Source organism: Larimichthys crocea, chromosome XIII, assembly GCF_000972845.2.
Source record: "Larimichthys crocea isolate SSNF chromosome XIII, L_crocea_2.0, whole genome shotgun sequence".
Lineage (NCBI taxonomy): Eukaryota > Metazoa > Chordata > Actinopteri > Sciaenidae > Larimichthys > Larimichthys crocea.
This window is the reverse complement of record NC_040023.1, coordinates 40,382,939-40,404,959: the sequence shown is the minus strand read 5'-3', so window position 1 is coordinate 40,404,959 and position 22,021 is coordinate 40,382,939. Positions and strand designations below refer to the sequence as shown.

Sequence of the window (22,021 nt, the reverse complement as noted above, 5' to 3'; positions counted from 1 at the left end):
CTTAAACAGTAGACTAACAAGATTTGTATGAGTCCATCTGAATTCTACGCACAGGTATGATTGAATCATGTTTGGCAAATTTTGAGTTTGGGTCAAATTCAGATTTGGCTGGTGCTTTTTAGGACATTGTAAAATAGCTCATAAATACCAGGAGCAACACACCTCCTTGTCCATTCACAGACTCACTGGCTTGTAGTCTTTGGATGGACTAAAAGCTGCAAATGAACACTTAAATCAGTCCACATTGTTGAGTAAAAGTTACAGAAAAGCTCTGCTCTGTAGGTCAGGAGACCCTCATAGCCAGACTACAAGTGTATTTGACTTCCTGGGGGTAGGTTTCCCTCGATTACTCCATCACAGACTGACGGAAAATCCTTGCTCCTGACTGCTGTTGGCGGTCCAGTAAAGAGAGATTCAGATCGCATGTAACAGGCTGCAGCCAACGACTCATTTTTTCCGACGACTTCAGGCACCAGAGGAGCGTCGCAGCACTCACACACTGCTTCGTCGCCGGGCTTTCTTTGCAAGGTAAGACACATTACAGACACAGGACAGAGGTGAAACTGTGGTGTGATAATGCGGAAAATATGTTTGTATGTGTGAAAGTTGTTGCAGTGATCAGGATTTGTGGATTAGCGGTGGCACTTTTGAAACTTTCTGCTGCTGCCGAGCTACAGTATGAAGTCATCAGACTGAGAGTAAAACTCCCGGAAACTGTGTAAGAAATAAAACATAAACGTATGCTGCAGCTTTTTCAGAGATGAAATGTTTTTAATATATAGACATGTGTCTGTATGCATTGACTGAATACACTGTAATTAACCTTTTTGTTCTTTCTATTATTTTCTGCTTTTATTTTGAAGGTAAAATCACATTGAGCTTATTGCCAAATAAAAGTCTCTCTGTTATTTATTCACTGGTGGAGGAAGTATTCAGATCCTTTACTTAACTAAAACTGTCAGTATAGCAATGTACCGTGTGAACATAGTACAAGTAAAGGTCCTTCATTCAAAACCTTTAAAGTACAGAAGTAGTTTATTATCAGCAAAATGTACTTCAAAGTAAAAGTACTCGTTATGCCGCTGTGAATATTGCATTAGTATATGGGATATTATTAGATTAATAATACTGTTGCATCCATGAGTAACTTGTAACGTGTAAGTAACTTGTTTAATCTTCAGTTATGTGTTGTTTTTATACATACATATTTTGTTATATGTTATTTTTATATAAAATCTGAATCTGTAAAGTAAACAGCAGCAATTACAGCTGCCAAATAAATGTAGCAGAATGGAAGTAGAAAGTAGGATAACATGGAAATACTAAAATCTATCAAAATTGTACCTGAGTAGATGTACTTAGTTACTTTCCAGTGAGAGTGTTTTGATTACATGCAAGCTGCATTCCTAAATACAATGCAAAAGTTGTGAAAATGATTTAAAGGCGAAACATAACATACACACAAAGTCTCAGTGAAACAATAAGGACACTATCATTTTGAGTTTGAAGGTAAGAAAAGAAGATATAATAATCTGGACCACTGTAGTATGCTTGATTAATTTTATTTTACTGGCTCATCAGAACCGCCCTTTCCCTTTACATGCACAATTAGTCAGTCTGAAAGCTGCATGTGATTTGCATATTTTGATGATATTGTCATTGTGACTCATTAAAATTTCTTGTTTCCCAAAATCTGTTTTGAGCTGCAGACCTGCTGTGTGAAGAAAACAACAGCTTTGTTACAGTTAGGAAAAAATGTTTCGTGGATAAAGTCTGTCATGATGCCAATGAATGGCCTTTCCAACAATTACAGCTGTGTGTGTGTGTGTGTGTGTGTGTGTGTGTGTGTGTGTACACATGATTCAGCCAGTTTGGAGATGGTCCAGGGGGCAGTCAACAGGGCCGTGCTGTGCCTGTCCTGCTCCCTCCTGTTGGGGGTCTGCTTCCCGGCAGACGGTGCAGGGGCAGCAGGGCCTTTTCCTACTTTCCCCCCTGAGCAACAGTCTGGGGAACCGGACCTTGATTTGGAGTGGGGCTCTGGATCATCTCTTCTGCACCTGCTCAATACCTTCCCTGCTGACAGCCCCTTTATAACAGAGACCCCAGGGAAACCAGTCAACTGCACCCAGCGCTTCTGGTTACCGCCATCCTCTGCAATCTGCTGGGAAAACATAGTCGGCCCCGAAGAGTTTGCCAAATCCCGTCTGCTTGTTCTCCAGAACAGAGCTGCACTGCAGGCCGTGTCCACCTCCAGCGGAGTGGAGGAAGGAGGGTTCTCCTACGAAGACCTAGCCAAAGAGGAGGTGCAGGGCATCCACTCAGACCACCAGAGTGCGGTGGAAACTATGCAGACCATGGAGAAGGTGTTTGTCTCTCTGGAGGAGAAGAGGAAAGAGGGGAAAGAGCATGGCGTCCTCACGAGGTGAGAAACAGTCCATGGACTGTTTGATGGATTAAATAACCTCAGTTTTATTAGACTTTTCTCTGGATCATTTCCTTGACTTAGAAAAAATACTCTACTTTAAGCTAAATAAACCATTAAACAGCTGCTCAGAGCACTTCTGTGGAGTGATGGACTTCTGCACAGCAATATTTCTCCTGAACCCAGAATTTAACTGAATATGAATACATTTCAGATGATGCTATAGCCTGATATGTATGAGATCAGATTTCTGATCAAATCAGTTACACAATGCCCAAGTAGCATGGCTGGGAAAGTATTGGAGAGTCTCTTCCCGACAGAGCACGACAAATATCACAATGAAAGCCATATTTTTTTTAAGTAATAGACAATAAACCTCACAAGAGAAGAATGAATTCGTGATGAAAAAACAGCACAGAAAAATTAAAACCAGCCCTCCTGCAGAAAAAAGAAAACATGTCTTTACACTCTTCTGTCCTCCATTCTCCCCTTAATAATTTTCATGCAGTCCCAAAACAGTGGTGTCCAAATTGGTGTAAAAGCCATATTCTTGTAATCAAATCTTACAAAGTCCACAAACATTTTAAACTGTGGTGTGGTGACTGTAGAAGTATATATAAATATGAACCCTCTGATTTCTGATATCAGATGTTTGACTTTCTGTTTTTGAGTATATACTTTTACTATACATACATTGGATCAATCCATTTCAGATCTCAGTCATAAAATACAGGCCCCACTGTACAAATGAATTGTGTAATGGCAACTACTGACCTAAGGTCAGGCGTGGGATTATTCCCAAATCATTGTTAGAATAGAGGGAGGAATCCCAGATCAGTGTTGCTTGTTTGGTCCAAACATAACACTGCTTGAATGCCAAAGCGGACAGAGTGGAAACAACATCCAGACAAGCAGCTGAGTCATTGCAAGTGTTTTCCAGTAATAATCTGCAGGGACGTCTGGACGAAATGAGGCTCTGGCACTAAAATGATTGTAGAAGAATTAATGCACTTCAGTGGTTTCTCTCAATTACACGTGAGAGGAAAAACTCGTTACTCTTGTACAGTTATGAATTTTGGAAGAAATGTCTTGTGTACAGTAATGTGTAAATGTGTCATAAAGTTATTCATTGGTGGTTTGTCGTCACTTTCAGCATGAAGGAGCATCTTGCCAACACGAGGGACGCCATAGATTTAAGAGAGAACATGGCAAACATCCTGGAGAACCATTTTTCTACTTTAGAGAAGACTCTGCTTAACATGCAGCTTCGACTCCACCAACTCATCCAACAGTGACAAGGACCCATTGCCTCTTTTCCCTCCCTTATTTTAACTGTATTTATATATCCATGTATTGTACGACAATGTAGCAAATGCATGCATGCTCAGGATTATGTTAGTACCTTATGCACCTTATGTGATCAAAACGACAACCAAAGTAACACATGTAACCTGGAATCAGAAGAGATAAATAAACCTCACATTATCAGGGAGATGTGATGAGCATGTAGCTGTTTTAGATTTCTGTTTTGCACACCTGTGTTCCATGTGGAGATTTTATGAGTCACACTAACAGCCTCTTGTAAAACCACGAGACAATCGTGAAGCTTGGAGCAAAGGCGACGTTTCAACATTCATGAAAAGCATTTTCATGCGTCTACATGTAAAACACATGTGACGCAACATGAATATCAGGCAGCATGGATCTTTATTTAAATATCAAATCTAAACAATTAATTTGCAAATCCATAAGGAAGATGGTTTATAAGCTGCACAACTGTTATATACACCTTAAACAGTCACATCTGTTAGGCTGAGTGTGAATTTTCATTTGGAGACGCAACATGTTCAGCTGCTTCGTAGTTAAGCTACCATAGAGAGGTATTTGCACTTGTGATTAGTTCAAACAACTTTCAAGTATTTATGATAAACTATTCACGACCAACATGACAATATCTAGAAAATACCATGTGTAACTCAGTAACAGCACATTTGACGTTCAAATCAACGTTTGACAGCTTATCTAAAATAAAGTTTTCATCCAATCGTATTTTAAAGCAATAATTACTCTGGAGCTGAGACATCTGTGCCACAGCTGTGTGGAATAGATTCCCACTGCGTCTTGGTCCGTTACATTTACTGAGCTCACACAGGCCCGCGAGATATTAAGAAAAAACTATTCTCTCCTCCTGATAACTGTGCTCGGAAAACAAGCATGAACTTCTTAAGACACTGCTACCAGAAAAAATGAAAGATAGTCTATGAATACGGGCTAAATGCTAAATTGTTCTGACATTCTGACATCTACTATTTAATTGCATCATTTATAAGGAACAACAGTACTTCAGCCTACACAAAAATATTGTCTTTGTAGAGGTGATCAGTTCTTTAGAAAACTTGAGGGTTGGTGGCATTATGATTCATCTGAGGCTGTCTTATTCAGGCTATTACAAATTTCGATTTCTAACATCCAGTATTTACCTTAATATATGGTACAACTTCCTCTAAGTGTCTCTGTGTTTGAGATGTGATTTCACATTTTACCTACGTGGCTTTACTCTCAACAATGTCCACTAATGTCTTCCATGAGACCTACAGCTGAACTCAGTGTATCTAAAATAAAAGGAGAAAGTTCAAGGGGTGTCCCTTTATCCAGTCATTTTGCTCTCAGTGAATGGAGTGTACATTTGTTAACATCTGTCCAGATGTGAAATGCAGCCAGTGTCCTTTTTTTAAATTTTTTTTCAAAAGTCAGCGTCTTCTTCTTGCATTTGATCCAAAGAATTGAGGTAATCTCGAGCCAAGATCTTCTTAGGCAGGATGTCTGTCAGTTAGAAAGACAATATTACACTCAGTCTGAACAGTCACTACTTATCCTCTTACTGTAGCTGTACAACCCCATCCCTGACTGTCATAAGTTATCACACCATGAAGTGCTGTCAAGCTTTGTTTACAACTACTGAACAGCTGATAAATGATTGTGGAATGGTTGTAGATGGTGAAAGTTCATTTTATCCCTGCTAGAAACTGTTACTAAACTTTCAGCCACCCTGAGGTGGCAACAGTTTTTTTAAAACCACAATTGGTCAATCAATCAATGAGCTTTCCTCAGCAGACGACACTGACTACAACCAAAACTGTAAATAAATGTAATTTCATATTGCAATATCAATATATAATGTGATACAGTAAATTTCCTGGAAAGGAAAACAGCTATAAAACCAGACAGGAATGTCTGATTAGGCTAAAATATATTGGTACCTACTGCCATAAAAATCCAATGTTGCCATAAAGCTGTCACTGTCTTTGATGTGCAAGGTGTAATACACAATATATCCAATAGATGTACACTACAATACAACTTTATTTCAATTTTAGAGGCTGCAGTTTGTGTTGTTGAACTGAAATCACATTAGACTAAGAGGTGTTTGTAATAAATGGCCAATAATTGTCACCAACAAGGGTCAACACAAATGTTTAAACAAATACATGTCACTTTGATGCAATGACAAACCCCAGCACCCAAAAGAAAGATGAAATAGTTTCAGCATAAACTAAACATTATTACCTTTGTGACTGGACTTCATTGAGCACTTTTGCATTAAACTGCATAAACATTAGTTAGATGTACCTGTCCCCCTGCAGGTGTGCCGGGCTGTGGATGCTCTCACCTGTTAGAAAGTGGAAAGTCTCGGTCTCCTCCGCGGTGTGAGCCAGGTCGCTGTATGACAGCGTGTTGGTCTCTTTCCCGGATCCGTTGTTGAATGAAGACAGAGCCAGGTGCTGCACAAACAGCTCCTGTAACAACACAACAACAAAGAAACAAACTCACGGTGAGAGAGAGAGATACTTGAGCTCAAACACAAACTAAAGCAGCTACATTTAGAGTTATCCGAGGAGCTAAGGGCGAGCTAATCCCTGTTAGCAGCATGGGATCAATGAAGAGCGGCTCACCGTCGCCTTGGTGGTGAGGAAGAGCGCGTCCTGGTTGATGCTGGAGACATCAGGGGAGCTCTTCATGATCAGCCTCACTCTGGAGACAGGCAGGGAGATGGTTTTCTTGGTAGCTGACGTTTGGTCGTCTTTGTCGGCATTGTTTTGAGACATCTTCATGAGGACGCGGCGCCAGACAGCCGGAACTTCAAGTATTGTTTTGAAGCGTGAGGCGCTTCTTCTTCTCCTTCAAAATAAGAGCAGTTGGCGGCATTTTCACTGCAGTACCGCCGCCTGCTGGAGAGGAGCCACTTTTTAAAAAAATGACCTTTATCATCAAAAATATTTAGATATTATCATTACTGTCAAGGCCCAGGCTTTTGGTGGTCCTAAACAAGATTTCCTTTGTGGCCCCAAATCACTCTTAGTGCACTCCTTGAACATCAAATGTTGCTGTATTTGAGGGTTGTGTGAAAAGCACAAGAAGGAGGAAAACAAATTGTACAAAACATAAAAACATGAGGATCATTTAGTCCAGAAAACAAAATAACTGTGTTATTGAACCAGAAAGCTAGCCTAGAAACAGAAGAGTGGATTACTTATATGCACTGGTGCACAGTGAAATGACCATGGTGCTCAATGAAACAGGACCACATTAAAGAGTACACACACTACAACACAAAGTATACAATGACATAAAGTTCAGTACGTTTGGACAAAACAATATGACAAGAAGCAACAGACAGACAAAATGTAACAGACTTGGTGTGTATGTATATATGCTACGCTGTATAACAATTATTTCTTTAGAAACCGGTCACAAAGGATGGTCTAAATATAATCAATATTCATGTAATGACAATCAAAACTAATAATAAATGAAATGAAAGGATTTTTTTTACTTTTACACTATAGTAATGTTTTTGTCTTAATACGGAGCTTACAAAATATAAATTTTTTTAAAATCACCTTCTGTGTTTGCAGTTAAAAAGAGTTTTCTGACAGTCTCAAATCAGCATCAATATTGTGCATGATTCCAATATTTTGAGTAATCTTAGTCATATATTCTTAAAACACTTTATTTCATGTTGTACTTAATTTTATTAAGTTATTTTTTTTATTATACATATAGTATTGAATGCAGTGCACAACAATAACTTATTTAGTCACTACAAATGGGTTTATTAGATTGTGTTTATGATAGTTAATTATTCCAAATATATATAATCAATTATGCAGTAGCTTTGTATTGTTTTGTGTGTATATAGAGTATATAAGGTGTCGTCATAATGTTAAGTTAGCAACAGAGTTCTAGGTTATGAAGGTCACTGAAATAATAATAATACAGTTTGTTAATTAATAACTAGTAGACCTTTTTCACAGCACCTGTTCTGACATGAAACAGTAGGGTCAACACAGGTGTTAACAATGACACTAATTAAAGGTCCAGTGTGTAGAATTTAGTTGCATCTAGTGGACTAATTGTTACATTGCAATCTCCTCACATCACCCTCACCTTCCTTGTGTAAGGCAGAAACAACGCTTTAAGGAATCTGTCTAGAGTCACTATTTAGTTTGTCTGTTCTGGGCTACTGTAGAAATGCATTGTTTCAATATGGGAGCCACCATGAAAGAGGACCCACCTCCAGTGTAGATATAAAAGGCTCATATTTTAAGTAACAAAAATAAAAAAATATTTATTTTCAGGTGATTATACATGCATGTAAACATAGTTATGAATATTATATTCCATGTTTGCCTTATTCTGAAAATTTTACACACTGCACCTTTAAGGTTCCCTTGGTAACACCTGTGTGTGTAGTATTTCATGTCATGCTGTGGGTAAGACCAAGAATAGGTAAATGGCTTTCTGTATTAACAACAACTCTACCCTTAGAAAAGATTACGTATGCAATCAAAGGTAAACAACCCATTTTTGATAACATCTGGGGCCCCTTTAGAAATTTTCTTTCGAATAGAGACTTGTCTGGTTTGGTGGAAACACCTGGGGATGACCCATAAGTCGCCCTCTGCAGTCCATTTGGGAAAATGATTACTGTCTGGAGTAGATTTCTAATTTATGTGTAATGCACACTTGTAAAGGATAGGATCAGTGTATGGTTGGTTTTGTATTTATTCTCCCCCATTTGTTTTTTTATTATTTACTTCCGAATATTTGTATTATACTATACTGTGTATTCCTTTTCTTCGTAAATGATTATATTTATTATTTGTGTGTGTATTTATTATTATTGTGTTTTGTTGTTATGTCTTGTTCGCGAATTGAAGACGGTTCTACACTTTGGGGCACAGTTTGAAGCCTCAGTAGTTATATGTATGTGTATGTGTTATGTGTCTGAAAATTAATAAAGACTGCTGTGAAAAAGGTCTAAAAAAAAAAAGCATAAAAAGCAACAAATCTGTTTACAAATGAATGAATTTGTGTCCACAGTAAAGACAGCTCAGGTTGCGCTCGGCACCGGCTCCTCCAGTCCAGCGGTGGCGCTTAACTTTGACCCGTGTCGTGAACCACAGAGGCGGCGTAGAAGTAGAAACAGAGGCGTTAGCAATGGCGGTGAATTGGCTGCGAAAATAAACAACCCGGGTGTTAATTTGATGTTGGGCCGATTATAGTGATCAGTCTAATGTCACAGCCGGTCGAGGAGATGTGTGTCTCTGTGTCTGTGTCATTCATAGGTGTCGCATCAGTGTGTTATTGGTGATAACACAGTTAGCAGCAGCTGAACGAGCCGCCGTCATCTCATTGTTGAGAGCTGCGTTAAGGTTCATTTCTTCGTGCCCCGGCGTCGTTTTCTGTCCATTAACCATGCCGCTGGGGCTGAAGCCGTGCTGTGCCGTCTGCAAGACCAACTCTTCGTCCATGTGGAAGAAAGGGAACCAAGGAGAGATCCTCTGTAATAACTGCACCGGCAAGAGCAGCAGCGGCGGAGCAGCAGGACCCTCCATGTCCTCCAACATTCAGCCCAGCAATGGCGGGGGCAAGCAGGTTGGTCACTGTGTCTGAGTGTGCCAATAAACACAGTGTTCAGTGGGAACAACCCACTTTGAAATATAGTTCACATGCCAGAATTTGAACCCTTTTACAGCTCAGTTTTGTATATAACCTCTTGATGCATTTTAATGTTCATTTCCATCATAGTTAGACAATTATCTGTGTCTGTAGATGTTTAACAAAGTCTTTGGAGATCAGAGTAGAATGCAGAAAATCAGCTATTTTGATCAACATTCAAAGAAAAATATATATTTGTGTAAGTTTTAGGAAAATGTGAAAATCTCTGAATCAAATGTTTTTTGTTTTTTTTTAGGACTAGATGTGATGATGAACGTTTTTAATAAACAACTTTTTGTCCTTAAGTCCAAGCAGGAGATCCACAGGAGGTCTGCACGACTGAGAAGCACCAAATACAAAGCTCCTGCTTCTGAGAAGAAGGTGTCGACAAAAGGAAAGGGAAGGAGACACATATTCAAGCTGAAAAATGTAAGTTAGACATGGATTTGATCAGCAGATGTAGCTGTTGCTCTCGTTATTGTGCTGCGCCGTGTACTAATGTGAATCTGTGTCCTTCAGCCAATCAAAGCACCAGAATCTGTCGCGACGATCATCACGTCTGAATCTGTATTTTACAAGGTACGGTGTTTATTCTATAACTAGCAGCAAAGCCAGCTGTGATAAATGTCAGAGATGGAGCCAGACCATCGTCATCCTTATTGTTTATGTGTATCCACAGGGTGTATACTACCAGACAGGAGATGTGATCAAGGTAACAGATGAGGAAGATGGGAAGCCGTACTATGCTCAGATTCGAGGCTTCGTCCAGGACCAGTACTGTGAAAAGAGTGCTGCACTGACCTGGTTGATCCCCACCCAGGCCAGCCCAAAGGACCAGTTTGATCCTGGGACCTACATCGTTGGTGAGCAATGAGAAATTACTTCTTTTTTTTTCACAATTGTTGGTTCATGATAACTCCATGACAAGTTACAAATTGTCTGTTTTTGTATTAGGTCCAGAGGAGGATCTGCCCAGAAAGATGGAGTACCTGGAGTTTGTGTGCCATGCGCCGTCCGAATATTTCAAATCACGGAGCTCTCCGTTTCCCACCATCCCCATCAGACCAGAGAAGGGCTACATCTGGACCCACATAGGACTGACACCAGCCCTCGCTGTCAAAGAGTCTGGCAGTGGCAGCAGTTAACATGACTGTGATATGGACTTTAGTCTGTTGCTTTCAAACAGACGTGTGTACATTTATGTAATATAATGAAAAGAAAAATGGTTGTTGATGACAGCCATTACTTCAGATTGAAGACAGGTTGTAATTTGATACAAAGGAAACCAGGTATAACTACGTTTCACAAGATGTTCACACAGCTGGAATATTACTTTTGTATTAGTAATAAACAAAAAAGCTCTTTTTTTTTTACCATCCTGTTTGTCTGCGATTGTTTAAATACTGTTATTGTTTTATTGAGTTGCTGTGTGGGCAATAAACCAGCACGACTTTACAGTTTCACCTTAGATCATGTGATTTTTTTTGCAACAATAAGATAATGTTAGCAAAGTCACAATGACAGACACGGTAAAGAACTGCATGTGTCAAGTCCTGATGCTGCAGCTGATATGATCTGTGTTTGTTGTTCCAGCATGTTCTTGATTATGTTTACCCAACATACAGCTGACAACAAAAGACCCTGGAATTAACCCTGTTGTGTCAGACTGTGACATGCGAGACACAAAGAGTGAACTCAAGTTTCCAGTTTCAGCTGAATACAGCATTAAAATCATACAATCAAGTAATGTACACCCCTACAGTATAATATTCAACATCATACAATATTCATAAATCCTATGAGCTATTATAATATTAGAACTAAAACTCTAATTTCCCATATTTAAAGTTCAGTCTCACAACAAGATGCTTCCTCTCTTTGTAACCGTGTTTCTGCTGGCTTAAAGCATTCAAACGAAGGAGGAAATGCAGTGCAGCGAAGCGTCTCGCTCTGCGTCTATACTCTTGGATAAACATCTCAGTCAAACTTTCAGGCTTGACTTCGTCTGTGAAATCCCCTGTGTGCGAATATCTGCCGTAGTTTCCCGGTGCTCCTGTTAGGAAATGGATGTTTCACACATATCAGACGGATTTTTCCCCTCATGGATCGAACATTACGAACTTTTCTTGGTCACATGAACGGACAGGAGTATGGGCAAATTCCAGTCCAAACTTGGTGAGATATTTTAATAACATTTAGCAATTTATATTTGCTTTAAAGATGCAATCTCTTCTGACTTCTATTATGTAATTTTTTTTCTCATTATTTGGACAGCTTCGAAACGTAGACAGAGTCCTGAAGGTAACAGCACGGATACATAGAGACACACGGTATACTCTGTGCGTGTGTTTGTGTGCGTGTTCACATATTTGTTCTTGTGTTCTGCAGGTGGTAGTTTGGCGTCCAATGTGTTGACCTGTCAAAAGGAGCTGGAGCGTTTCCACATCCATAAAACCAAACTGACAGAGGTAAAAAAAAAAATAAATAAATAAATAAATAGTACTTGTTATTAATTCTACTTATATTATTTAGTAATAGTCTATATATGTTTGAATTGACGCATTCAAACAGCCTGAAAGCACATAGATCAGGTCTTACCCCATAAAGGATCCCATGATGCTTATTTTGTTTTTCTTTAACACTGTGATAGTCTGGAATTAATAGATTATCAGATTATTAGATATGCTTTATTGGATTTGCTATATTATAAATTATTAGGGTTTCATATTTAAAAAGTTAATTTAAAATCTGCAGCTAGAGGTTTTTAATGTGAGTTTTTTTTTCTCGTCTGAATCAATAATCTAAGATAGAAGGTGTATAGTACTTGCTATATATGAATAACTGGACTTTAAATTAATAATATCTATGGACATTTGAGTATTTGAGGGCAGATTTGTCCTCTAGAACATCCTCTTAAATATATGAGATTTGTACATTAGGTCTGTTCCCATGCTGAAGAGGGAAAAAAAGCCATAAAAACACAGCCATTAGCAGCCATATTGGTTTATTGCAGTGCCAACTGCTTAAACTCAGTTAAGCCAGTTTTGGTATAAACAGTATTTTCTCACATCACATCCAAGGAGACATAAAAGGTGTTTGGAGGCAGTCGTATATTTATTCTTCCGCCCTTCCTCCTCCATCTCTATAAAGAGACTTCCAAGTCTGTGAAGTGCAACACGACCACCACCCCCCCCTCCAAAACAGCAAGGTCTTTATACCCCGCACTGCAAAAAAAAAAAGAAAAAAGTCTCCACATCTGGTACTGCTTTCCTTCTCCAGCCAGACAGACTGAAAGGAAGGGAGGGGAGGGTTGGGGTAAGGAAAACGACGTGGGGTGGGGTGTTTGATTGCGTAAATGGCATCACATGTAGGCTGATGGCATTAATGACGCAGTCACGTTTAAGGGGCTTGGATACTGGGATAGAAGATTGTCCTCTTCATTAAGTTTTATTCACTGGAAACAGTCACCTACTTTCCTATTAACTAAAAACAAACTGATTTGATCTGTGTAACCAGATTTTGTGATGGAAGTACATCACAGGCGCTTTATGTGATTATAAAGATCACAGGGTGGCTCAGAGAAACAGTAAATCCACTTATCCACCCATCTATAAAAGTGAAATGTGATAAACAACCAACATGATGTTTTCACTTTTCTTCAGCTTGTTTGATCTTTGCAGCAGCTAAATTCATGAATTTTGGCGTGAGTTGTCATGGGTTTGCTTGTTTTGAGGTTGTTGTTTTTTGAAGTGTTAGGAGTTGAGTATAGCTGTATGGAAGTCCTGGAAAGTTCTACACGTTGGAAAAAGATGTCGACTCTGCCAAGTTGTTTAAAGGGTTGCGGTGGAGTTTCTGTGCTTGTTAATGGAAGAGAGCTTCCTGCGATTCGATTTTCCAGCCTATTATAGTTTGACACTCCATGACACCACAGCTGTTAAGTGCAAACGGCAAAGAAGTCTCACGGTTCGAGACATCTTATATTGTTTTCTGTCAGCTTTTGGCCTCACATGATTCCTCTTTGCATCCTGGGTATGAAGTCTTGCACATAACTTTATTTAAATTTAAAGAGTTTTCCACAGAGTTGTATAAGAAAATGAAACATTAAACAGATTGCTAACATAAATGTGATATACCTGTCAAATACCAGTGACTCAGATGTCACTTTCGTAAAAAACACAAACCAGTTTGCTTTGCTATAATATCTGCATTGTGTGTGTGTGTGTGTGTGTGTGTGTGTGTGTGTGTGTGTGCGTGTGTGCGTGTGTGTGTGTGTGTGTGTGTGTTTAAGGGAGGCTGACTTAGTGTAGGTTTTCATAAACACTCAGTAAATATTGTAACGTCCAAGAACAAACATCATGAGCAGGGTTTTAATCTTTTTGGCGTCAGCCTCACATTGTCTGACATTACCAACGACTAGGAGTAATTACATCAACTCCCCAAGTTCAAACAAGCCGCTTGTTATTTTCTTTGCACAGTTAATCCAAACGCCAATCCAGTTCACAACATTTGTGCTGAGGTATTTCTGTCTCTAGTGTACACATGTTACTTTAAGTGTTGAAAAGGTTGGTTTTTGTGTTTATATTTGGGCTAAAATTCACCCTGGAAACCCAGTTTTTCCAATTACATCCCAAAATGTTTGTTGTCATAATGTTTGTATCAACACTGTTTGTAGTTTTCTTGGTGGTTTGCATGATAAATGACTGTTTATAATTATTCTGTTTGTCTCATAATTCATGCACCTTTTAATGGATGCAAAGTAGAACCTGGCAAGTAGGGCTTGGCATTAATATGAGAGTCCCAGCACAGAAATCATCAGGGCATCATCTCTCTGTGTTGCATCCCCACCCTGTCTAACTTCCTCTCCAGGTATCGAGTTATCCGACAGGCTGTTAGACATTCTTGCAGAGACAAAGGCAGCCACTGTTCTGCTAACACTCGAAACTTTGTGATATCAGGACGGATGCATGGATGGATTATGTATAACGAGGTTGCACACCATTCTGCTACCTGCATCGTCTCTTCCACCTCCCACCCCTCTTTCACTTGAAATCGAACACAGCATCAAAGCGTCACGGCAGGCAGAGCGTGGCGGGCAGAGAGAGAGCAGGGTTTGGAGAGAGATGTGGGTGTGAGGTTGTGCACACTCATCTTATCGCTCCCCAGCATCAGTTAGTGATGTATTGTTGTGTTAGGAGATAAGGAAAGTATTGCTGGTGTTCTCAGCTCTATCTTGCTTTGCAGTGCTGAGAGAAGAGCAACTATGTATGATGAGATATTTTTTAAACATCAGAAATGGATATGAATCATAAGGTTTTATAGTTTTTGGCGGTCTGGTCTGAAATTCTTTACTTTACTGACTGCATTAGTCTGTATGTAGCATTGTACTGTTTAAGACTTAGCGAATTCTAACTACTTTCGATACTGTTAATTAATTTAATCTATAGCAATGCATCACAGTCTATAAGGTCATCATATGTTTGCAGCTTCTCTAAAAAAGTGGATTTTTCACGAGCTCAGAAAAACAGGTCTGTTTTTTCAGCTTTGTGACGATGCATTTTTCAGCTAATCCAAGAGGATTTTATAGTTAATTCAAAATAGTTTATTAAGCTTAAGAAGAAGGAGAATATTCTCAACCCATAAAGGAACACTCAAATTCAAAATCACCATCTGTAATCTGAAAAGTAACTAAAAGTAAAAAGTAAAAAGTACAGTATTTTCCTCTGAGGTGTCATGAAGTAGAAGTATAAAGTCACATAAAACAGAAATACTAAAATAACAGACAGACACCTTGACTTTGTACTTAATTACACGGCTTGTGTAAATCCACCACTGCTGATTATTAAAGCTGTGTCCAATGTCCAGTGACAACATGGTATATTATAGTGGTACAGTTTTGTATATTCAGCACTAAAAAGTGCCAGTGGCTGGAATTTATTGTCTCTAGTAAAATCTGTTGATGTCACGATTTCACATTTAATAATCATATAAAACTTCAGGGACACGTCAGTTACATGTGAAGGGGCTGAAAAGGTCAAGATGTCGACAGTTTAAAGAGGAAAGTCAGCTAAGAAATGTCCAGCAGTGATCTTTAAATCTTTCCTTCTTCCGTTCCCTCTTTGATGACTCACAATCTCTTTCTTTTTCTTTTCATTTTCACTTCTTCGTCTGATTGAATGTGTTGGAAATTACTTTGGTAGCAGAAAGTAATATGATTGTTCTGCCTTGCTCACATCTGGAGACCAACACTCCTGAGACATGAAAATCACTTAATTGTTTCCTTGACTTTTCCTCTCCCTCTCTTACATGTGTGTTCTCTGTTAACTTACATCTGTCACTTTTTTTCACAGAACTTGTATGTAGAGTTGAGGGAAAACAAGTCTGACCGTAACTGCAACCTCAGAGGTGAGTAGAGGATTACATACGTCATACTGACGTTACTCACTTTATATGTATTATAAAGGGCTTAATTATTGTTGTCTCGATTCTGTGCATTGAATATGACATGTAAGCTTCAATAGCTCATGCAACTTGCTTTCATGGAAAAGGAAACAGTGAAATGAGCCACATCTGTTTTATATTTGTGTGGGAAAACTTCAGCCTTTGGATGTACAGCTTTCAGTTAGTTTTTAGTATCTTCTCTGTTGTCAAACACTGACTGAAAACAGAGCTTATAACAAAGAATAGATTAATAACACAATAATTAGAGTTACCGTCAAACTGTAAGTCTACTGGATATTCATAATAACAGTCTGGCTCTGTGTGTTGTTTAGTGGTTCTGCCACCAAAGAAGACGCCCAGCAGAAGTAACAGCATCCACTTCCAGGTCAAAAAACAGACAAAGAAAAGGAATGGCAATGCTGGTGTGAGTATAATATCTCTGTGGTATCAAGTGTTGGGTCATTTTGCATAGTGAAGTACCAGATGGGTGAGATTCCAGTTTGTCAGGATATTAATAGTGATGATTATTGTGAGATGTGTTTGATGTTTGTTCTTGTGTTTTGTTTCCATGGCACTCCTTGCAAAGCTACATCTGATGCTTATCTGCTGCAGCATATTCAACAAACACATAGTGGTTTTACCAGTTTGGGACAATTCACACACAACATAAGCTTTAACTCTACCTAATAAACTGCAGCACTGCAGTTAAAGGTTCATTACAGCACTGAAAAGTTGTTTTTTCTGGCTATTTGTGCAGGTCACAGAGTGTAACGTAGTGCTTGACGAGGACACTCAGCAGGAATGGGTCTTCATGCTGTACAACTTTGACAACAGTGGCAAGGTCACCAAAGAGGTTGGTTTCTTTCACACATGCTGTTTTAAAAAGCTTGCTTCGTTCAATGTATGTCTGTATATGTGTGTATTCTACAGGACATGTGCAGTCTGATACACTCCATGTATGAGGTTCTGCAAGCATCAGTCAAGCAGCCACACATTGGCACCACACCCCTGAAGATAAAGCTAGTCGTAACTCCATCGGCAGACCCAGAAAAGACCTCACAGACAGGTAATTTTATTGTGGCTCTATGAAACATAGACATTTGTGGGACAAGCATGAAGACAGAAGACAGAGTCTAACAGTTATATTTAACTGAACACCGATCTACTGTCGTCGCTGTGATGATAATGTTCCTCTCTCGTTGAAACAGCAGCAGAAAAGGAGCAGAGTGCATCACAGGAGGCAGGAACACCAAGACTTTATTGTGTGGATGAAAACATAGAGCGTAGAAACCACTACCTGGATCTAGCTGGCATTGAAAACTATACCTCCAAGTTTGACAACACAGGTATTGAAAATGAATTTCTTCATTTCATGAACAATTATGTTTTTTCCCTCTTGAAATACACAAAAGCTTCCTTTTTCTCCCAGAATCTCCTTCACAGGAGCCAAGACAGGACACACACTCTGCTCTTCAGCACCACCATGTGGTCATCAGGGAGAACTGTGTCTCCTCTGAGTCCCCAAGAGGCCTCCCTATCCCTCATTCCCTGAAAAACAAAGGCATGTCAGTGGGGAAAGACAGGAATGGAGGAGAGGGAAAGTCCTGCAGGCTACACGGCCAACACCCTGCTTCATGGTGCCATGCCTCCCAGTCTCAGCCTGCACCACAGCGTACTCACAGCAAGAGGATTCGCTCCAGGGTGCAAGATACCGCCTTGCATCTCAGACCCGCAGTATGGGGAGATAAGGAAATATCTTCCCACCTTCAGCCCTCATGTGGGGCCCTGGCCTCTCAAGCCCAGAGACATGAGCACCATCATCACCATGAGCACCATCATCATCACCACCATCACTACCACCCTTCGTAAAAGCATTTTAAACTCGTATGAGACAGGTGAGAAGAGTTGGAGCACTCCACTGATATGTGGGTAGTTTTGGAGGTCAAATGCAACTCACCTTGTTTTCATTATAAGGCACTGTTATCTAATGCAAACAAACCATGAAACATTATCTACTCTAGATCCAGAAAGGCCAGTTCATTGTTAACTGAATGATACTTCTATAGCCATTTAGATCGACGTGGTCCCCTCAGGTAGATCGCCACTTAAGCTTAAAATTATTTAAATGCACACTTTGTAGAGGTACATGCTTACATTTTGATCTAAAACATGAACATTAACCACCATTGCATATTTACGATGTGTCTTTCTGTTTAAATATATGCCTTTAATAAAAAAAGATGTTTTGTTTATTCTGACATGATCACATATTTTCTTCCTGACCATCTGAAGAATATTTAATGATACTGAATAATTTATCACTTGATTGCTTGAGAAAGACTTTAAATAGTGTAGACCTGCGTGCCTGAAATGATAACCAATAATATCTCAGTTGATAGTTTGTATTAAAAACAATTAAACAAAGTCCACAAAGTAGTTTTTATGTCTTTCTGTTATGCACATTAGTGACAACTATTGCTAAATCACACCAAGAGAGATGATATTCCCTTGAATGTAACACACTGTAACAATGGTTTGTAAAATCTTCTGCATTTACAGACATAATATGTTGATTGTGATTGTATTTTTTCATATCAGAGACACAATATGAAAATTGGAATGGCACACTGACATACCTTCATATATAGATACTATATACTTACAGTATCAGGTGTCTAAAAACAACAGGAAACATCAGGTTGTTTTTAGACTCCACGTCTTCACCAATGTTTATATCACAAGAGCTCCATCATGTATGCCTCAGTAGACCATAATACATTGCAACCATGTGACATGTAATTTCAGGGTGTTCAGAGCAATCACTGAGGCAGATTTGGGGGTAAAGGCTGTACTAAAAAGTAAATAATGGTACCTTATTATAAACCGTCTTCTTGAATGCATTAAACATTTCAAACTGGTGATGTATCTCAGATTGAATTGGTCCTCTGTTGTTCTATTTCTGCTCTCACAACAGCAACTCATGTGCATCCCTTATTCCTCACAAAGAGGTGTGAATGCTGACAAGTTTCCCAGAGCCAGTCAAATGTTGTTCCTACTTATCGCTCTGGTGAAAGTTGCAAATAGACACCGTCCCCGGCGAAGGACGTGAGACAGCTGTTTCTATTAATAACCTCCACTCTCTTACCTACCACGAGACCCCGGTGCCTTCCTCCCAGCAAGCTCGGTCCTAGACAAATGCACAACACCCAGACAGACGGCAACAGAGGAAATCAACAAAGCAACAACCCCAGAGGAGGCATAACATTGACAGAGAGCTGTTTGACTGCAGCTCTCATCAGCAACCAGGAAACTCACAGAGCTGTTCGAAATAAAACCAGGGATAGAACCTGGAAACATGAAGTCACTCCGATTCCTTGCTGCTGAGGGCTTTGTCCAAAGTGGTCCGAGTGCTCTGGAGAACCTCAACAGTGTGTCTTTTAACCTCTACCCACTTCTCTTCAAGGCCTGCTACCTCCATGAGCAGGCTGACTTGCTGCATGATTTGGTCCAGGCCTGGCCTCTTCCTGAGCTTAACCTACAAAGGCTGTTGGGAAAGACAGGCGACTGTCAGATGGACCTCACCTCCTGCACCTGCCGGATTTGTCTGGGGGCAATTCTAACTGGCTTAAAGGTACACAATAAGTCTTGTATGGTGTATCATGTTTATGGCATTCTCATGTTTCAGTTGCATTTTCCTGTGTATTTCAGTACTTGCAGGTCTACTGGCTTAAGCAAACCTGCTTTGACTTGTTATTGGCTTACAATCATCACAAATTGTTATAGTTTGATTAGATAATCACTTCACTTCACAAGACTTTATAATCATTTTCCTTTGGTTTTCTAAAGGATTATGTGCTGTCTCCACCAAGAATCTATACCAAGAGCCTGCATGTTGTAGACATAACTGCCCTCAAGGATATCGAGCACCAGGTCTGCCCTTGCCAGTCCACCTTGGGAAGATGGGCAAGAACCCAGCTCTTGACTCAGATGTGCTACGAGACCATGGTGGCCATGCAAGCCATCGATGCATCCACATCAGCCTTTGAAACATCTATTGATGTCTATCTGAATGGTTTCATCACAGGCCGCAATTATGAGCTGGTGGCTCAGGCCTTTCTCCTACTCCGCTACTGTCCACTGAAGCTTCACTTTGTTAGCTTTCGGGCTGACTCCCTCACTCTCAAGCAGCTGTTCTATGTTCTTCGCCTGGCAGAACCTGAGTCAATTTCAAAGCTGGAGGTGGTCCACAATGTTCCCTTGGAGGCCATACACTTGGAGGTGCTGCTGTCCAGGGTGGACTTCCCCAAGTTGAAGTCTTTGACCCTACCAGCTGGTGCGCTGGATATAAGGAGGTTGGGCTCTGATGATGAGGATCTGCTGGCCACCGTTGGCAATCTGCTGGCACAACTGAGCAGTCTGACTGAGCTCTGTGTGGGTTTCTCCATTCTGACTGGACACCTACGCAGACTGCTAAAGTGAGTAATTGGACAGGGGGAGGGACGAGGAGAGACAACAACAACGTGTTTTTGTTTCTATGTATAATCACATGAATGAGGTGATGGATGGCTCTGATGTCTATTTTACATGAACACTGCAGCATAAAGAGCTTTAATATAGCTTACAATAATCGCTTTTACCCAGCGCCATTGCACATTCCAACTTTGAGGCTCTTGTTTAACAATGGGAAGTATTTTGTTGTTAAAATTGTTGACATGATGCCAAGGTTAGGAAAGACAGCTGCACCTGTTTGCTGCAGGTTTATCCAGAAACCTGCTCGATAGACTCCACAGTTCAAATGGAAATAGAACAGGAGCACAAACCCCAAACAACAGATCTGGTGTACAAAAATATTTACCAGACAGAATATTGAACTTACAAAACAATACACCTGTCATTTTCTAAGCTTTTTGGCACCAGTCATATATGAGGAGATCATAATGTGTTCAGTTCTGGTACCATTAATTTTCTTTTACCTCTCATTTCTTCACCCAGTCCTCTCAACACTCCACTGCAGTGCTTGGAGTTGGCAAACTGTCACCTGAACCGTGTCGACATGACGTACCTTTCCAACAGCCTCCACAGTGAGGCCTTGGTCCGCCTGGACATCAGTGGGCATGACATCTTCAGCGTTTTCTCCACGTGTTTCCACAAACTGCTCAGCCGTTGCTCTGCCACATTGGCCAGCTTGGCCCTTGAAGAATGCAGCATAGAAGACGAGCACATGGATGCCTTCGCCAATGCTCTGGTTTATTGTCAGGAGCTGCAGGAGCTCAAACTCCTGGGGAATCCTCTGACCTCTGCAGCCTTACGGAGGTTATTCTCACTGCTATCCACAGGCTTTCCTAAGTTAAAATACATAGAGGTACCAGTTCCCCGTGAGTGCTACTCTGAGGATGTCACGTATCCTCTTGATGATTCAGTCATACTGCACTACAACAAGGAGTTGTTTCAGGAGGTCAGGGGCCAGCTGATGGGGATCCTGGAAGGAGCTGGTAGAGGGAATGTGGAGGTGTGCACCCCACTTATGGGGACTTATGACCCAGACATTAATGAAACCAGCAACGAGCTGGGAGTGTCCATGTTAAAATCTTTTAACACCGTCATTGGGAACTTTATAGGAACCATAACTGATGTGGATAACAGGAGATCACAGGCTCAGAAAGATTAGTAATGGGGGGATCAAATAAATGAACTGATCAGCAAGGTCATGAACTAAACGTGTGTGCAGCAGTTTAAATTATCAAAACATAGAGATGTTCATGTTTTTTCATCCCTGCAGATAATTTCATGCTACTCAAAGCTGTGTTATTAGACTTAATTACACAGCTATATTTATTTTAATCTAGTGCTAGTTGACTAGCAAACTGTCATCACTGATCAGTACTTTCTTTCCAGTACTTCCTACAGTGTAAGCCAAACAGATGTGCAGCGCATATAGATGTAACTACTGTAGGTAGATACTTGACGTTTGCCTGTAATATTGTCTTACCTATATCTATTGTACATGTTCTGATGGCTATATTCTGGTTTAAATGTTGTATATATCTGGATTTGTAAAGGTAAATAGCACTTATTTGAAACATAGGACAGATTTTTAGAAAGTATACAAATGTAACTGTTTCATTTTGTCATACCAATAAATCAAATCTTCAACAGCCT

General features: G+C 40.0%; 5 protein-coding genes across 8 annotated transcripts; 4 read left to right on the top strand and 1 right to left on the bottom strand.

Annotated features, from left to right (window-relative positions):
* Window positions 1-164: 164 nt before the first annotated feature.
* Window positions 165-5,158, top strand: si:ch211-57n23.1 (uncharacterized). 2 transcript variants are annotated; one of them, XM_010737947.3, is made up of 3 exons: window positions 165-528; window positions 1,871-2,422; window positions 3,576-3,908. In XM_010737947.3, the coding sequence occupies exons 2-3, from the start codon at window positions 1,878-1,880 to the stop codon at window positions 3,715-3,717; spliced, it is 687 nt and encodes a 228-aa protein (XP_010736249.2). In that variant the 5' UTR covers window positions 165-528; window positions 1,871-1,877; the 3' UTR covers window positions 3,718-3,908. The 2 variants fall into 2 exon arrangements, with proteins under 2 accessions (XP_010736249.2, XP_010736248.2); XM_010737946.3 differs by having other exon boundaries at window positions 168-528; window positions 1,867-2,422; window positions 3,576-5,158.
* chrac1 (chromatin accessibility complex subunit 1) lies at window positions 5,157-6,614 on the bottom strand. The gene is made up of 3 exons (XM_010737945.3): window positions 6,376-6,614; window positions 6,093-6,219; window positions 5,157-5,245 (listed from the first exon to the last, which is right to left on the bottom strand). Exons 1-3 carry the CDS (start codon window positions 6,532-6,534, stop codon window positions 5,166-5,168), a joined length of 366 nt encoding a protein of 121 aa, XP_010736247.2. The 5' UTR covers window positions 6,535-6,614; the 3' UTR covers window positions 5,157-5,165.
* A 2,157-nt stretch (window positions 6,615-8,771) lies between these two features.
* Window positions 8,772-10,794, top strand: gatad1 (GATA zinc finger domain containing 1). The gene is made up of 5 exons (XM_010737944.3): window positions 8,772-9,361; window positions 9,731-9,853; window positions 9,944-10,003; window positions 10,104-10,287; window positions 10,379-10,794. The coding sequence occupies exons 1-5, from the start codon at window positions 9,182-9,184 to the stop codon at window positions 10,567-10,569; spliced, it is 738 nt and encodes a 245-aa protein (XP_010736246.1). The 5' UTR covers window positions 8,772-9,181; the 3' UTR covers window positions 10,570-10,794.
* Window positions 10,795-11,411: 617 nt separating this feature from the next.
* LOC104924557 (protein naked cuticle homolog 2-like) lies at window positions 11,412-18,774 on the top strand. 3 transcript variants are annotated; one of them, XM_027286114.1, is made up of 9 exons: window positions 11,412-11,599; window positions 11,699-11,725; window positions 11,813-11,892; window positions 15,772-15,826; window positions 16,195-16,286; window positions 16,620-16,715; window positions 16,793-16,928; window positions 17,074-17,208; window positions 17,292-18,774. In XM_027286114.1, the coding sequence occupies exons 1-9, from the start codon at window positions 11,575-11,577 to the stop codon at window positions 17,729-17,731; spliced, it is 1,086 nt and encodes a 361-aa protein (XP_027141915.1). In that variant the 5' UTR covers window positions 11,412-11,574; the 3' UTR covers window positions 17,732-18,774. The 3 variants fall into 3 exon arrangements, with proteins under 3 accessions (XP_027141915.1, XP_027141917.1, XP_027141914.1); XM_027286116.1 differs by having other exon boundaries at window positions 11,413-11,599; window positions 16,620-16,703; window positions 17,071-17,208; XM_027286113.1 differs by having other exon boundaries at window positions 11,414-11,599; window positions 17,071-17,208.
* A 219-nt stretch (window positions 18,775-18,993) lies between these two features.
* On the top strand, window positions 18,994-22,020 carry lrrc14b (leucine rich repeat containing 14B). Its single transcript, XM_010737942.3, has 3 exons — window positions 18,994-19,493; window positions 19,709-20,337; window positions 20,855-22,020. The coding sequence occupies exons 1-3, from the start codon at window positions 19,218-19,220 to the stop codon at window positions 21,528-21,530; spliced, it is 1,581 nt and encodes a 526-aa protein (XP_010736244.2). The 5' UTR covers window positions 18,994-19,217; the 3' UTR covers window positions 21,531-22,020.
* The last annotated feature ends 1 nt before the right edge of the window (window position 22,021 follows it).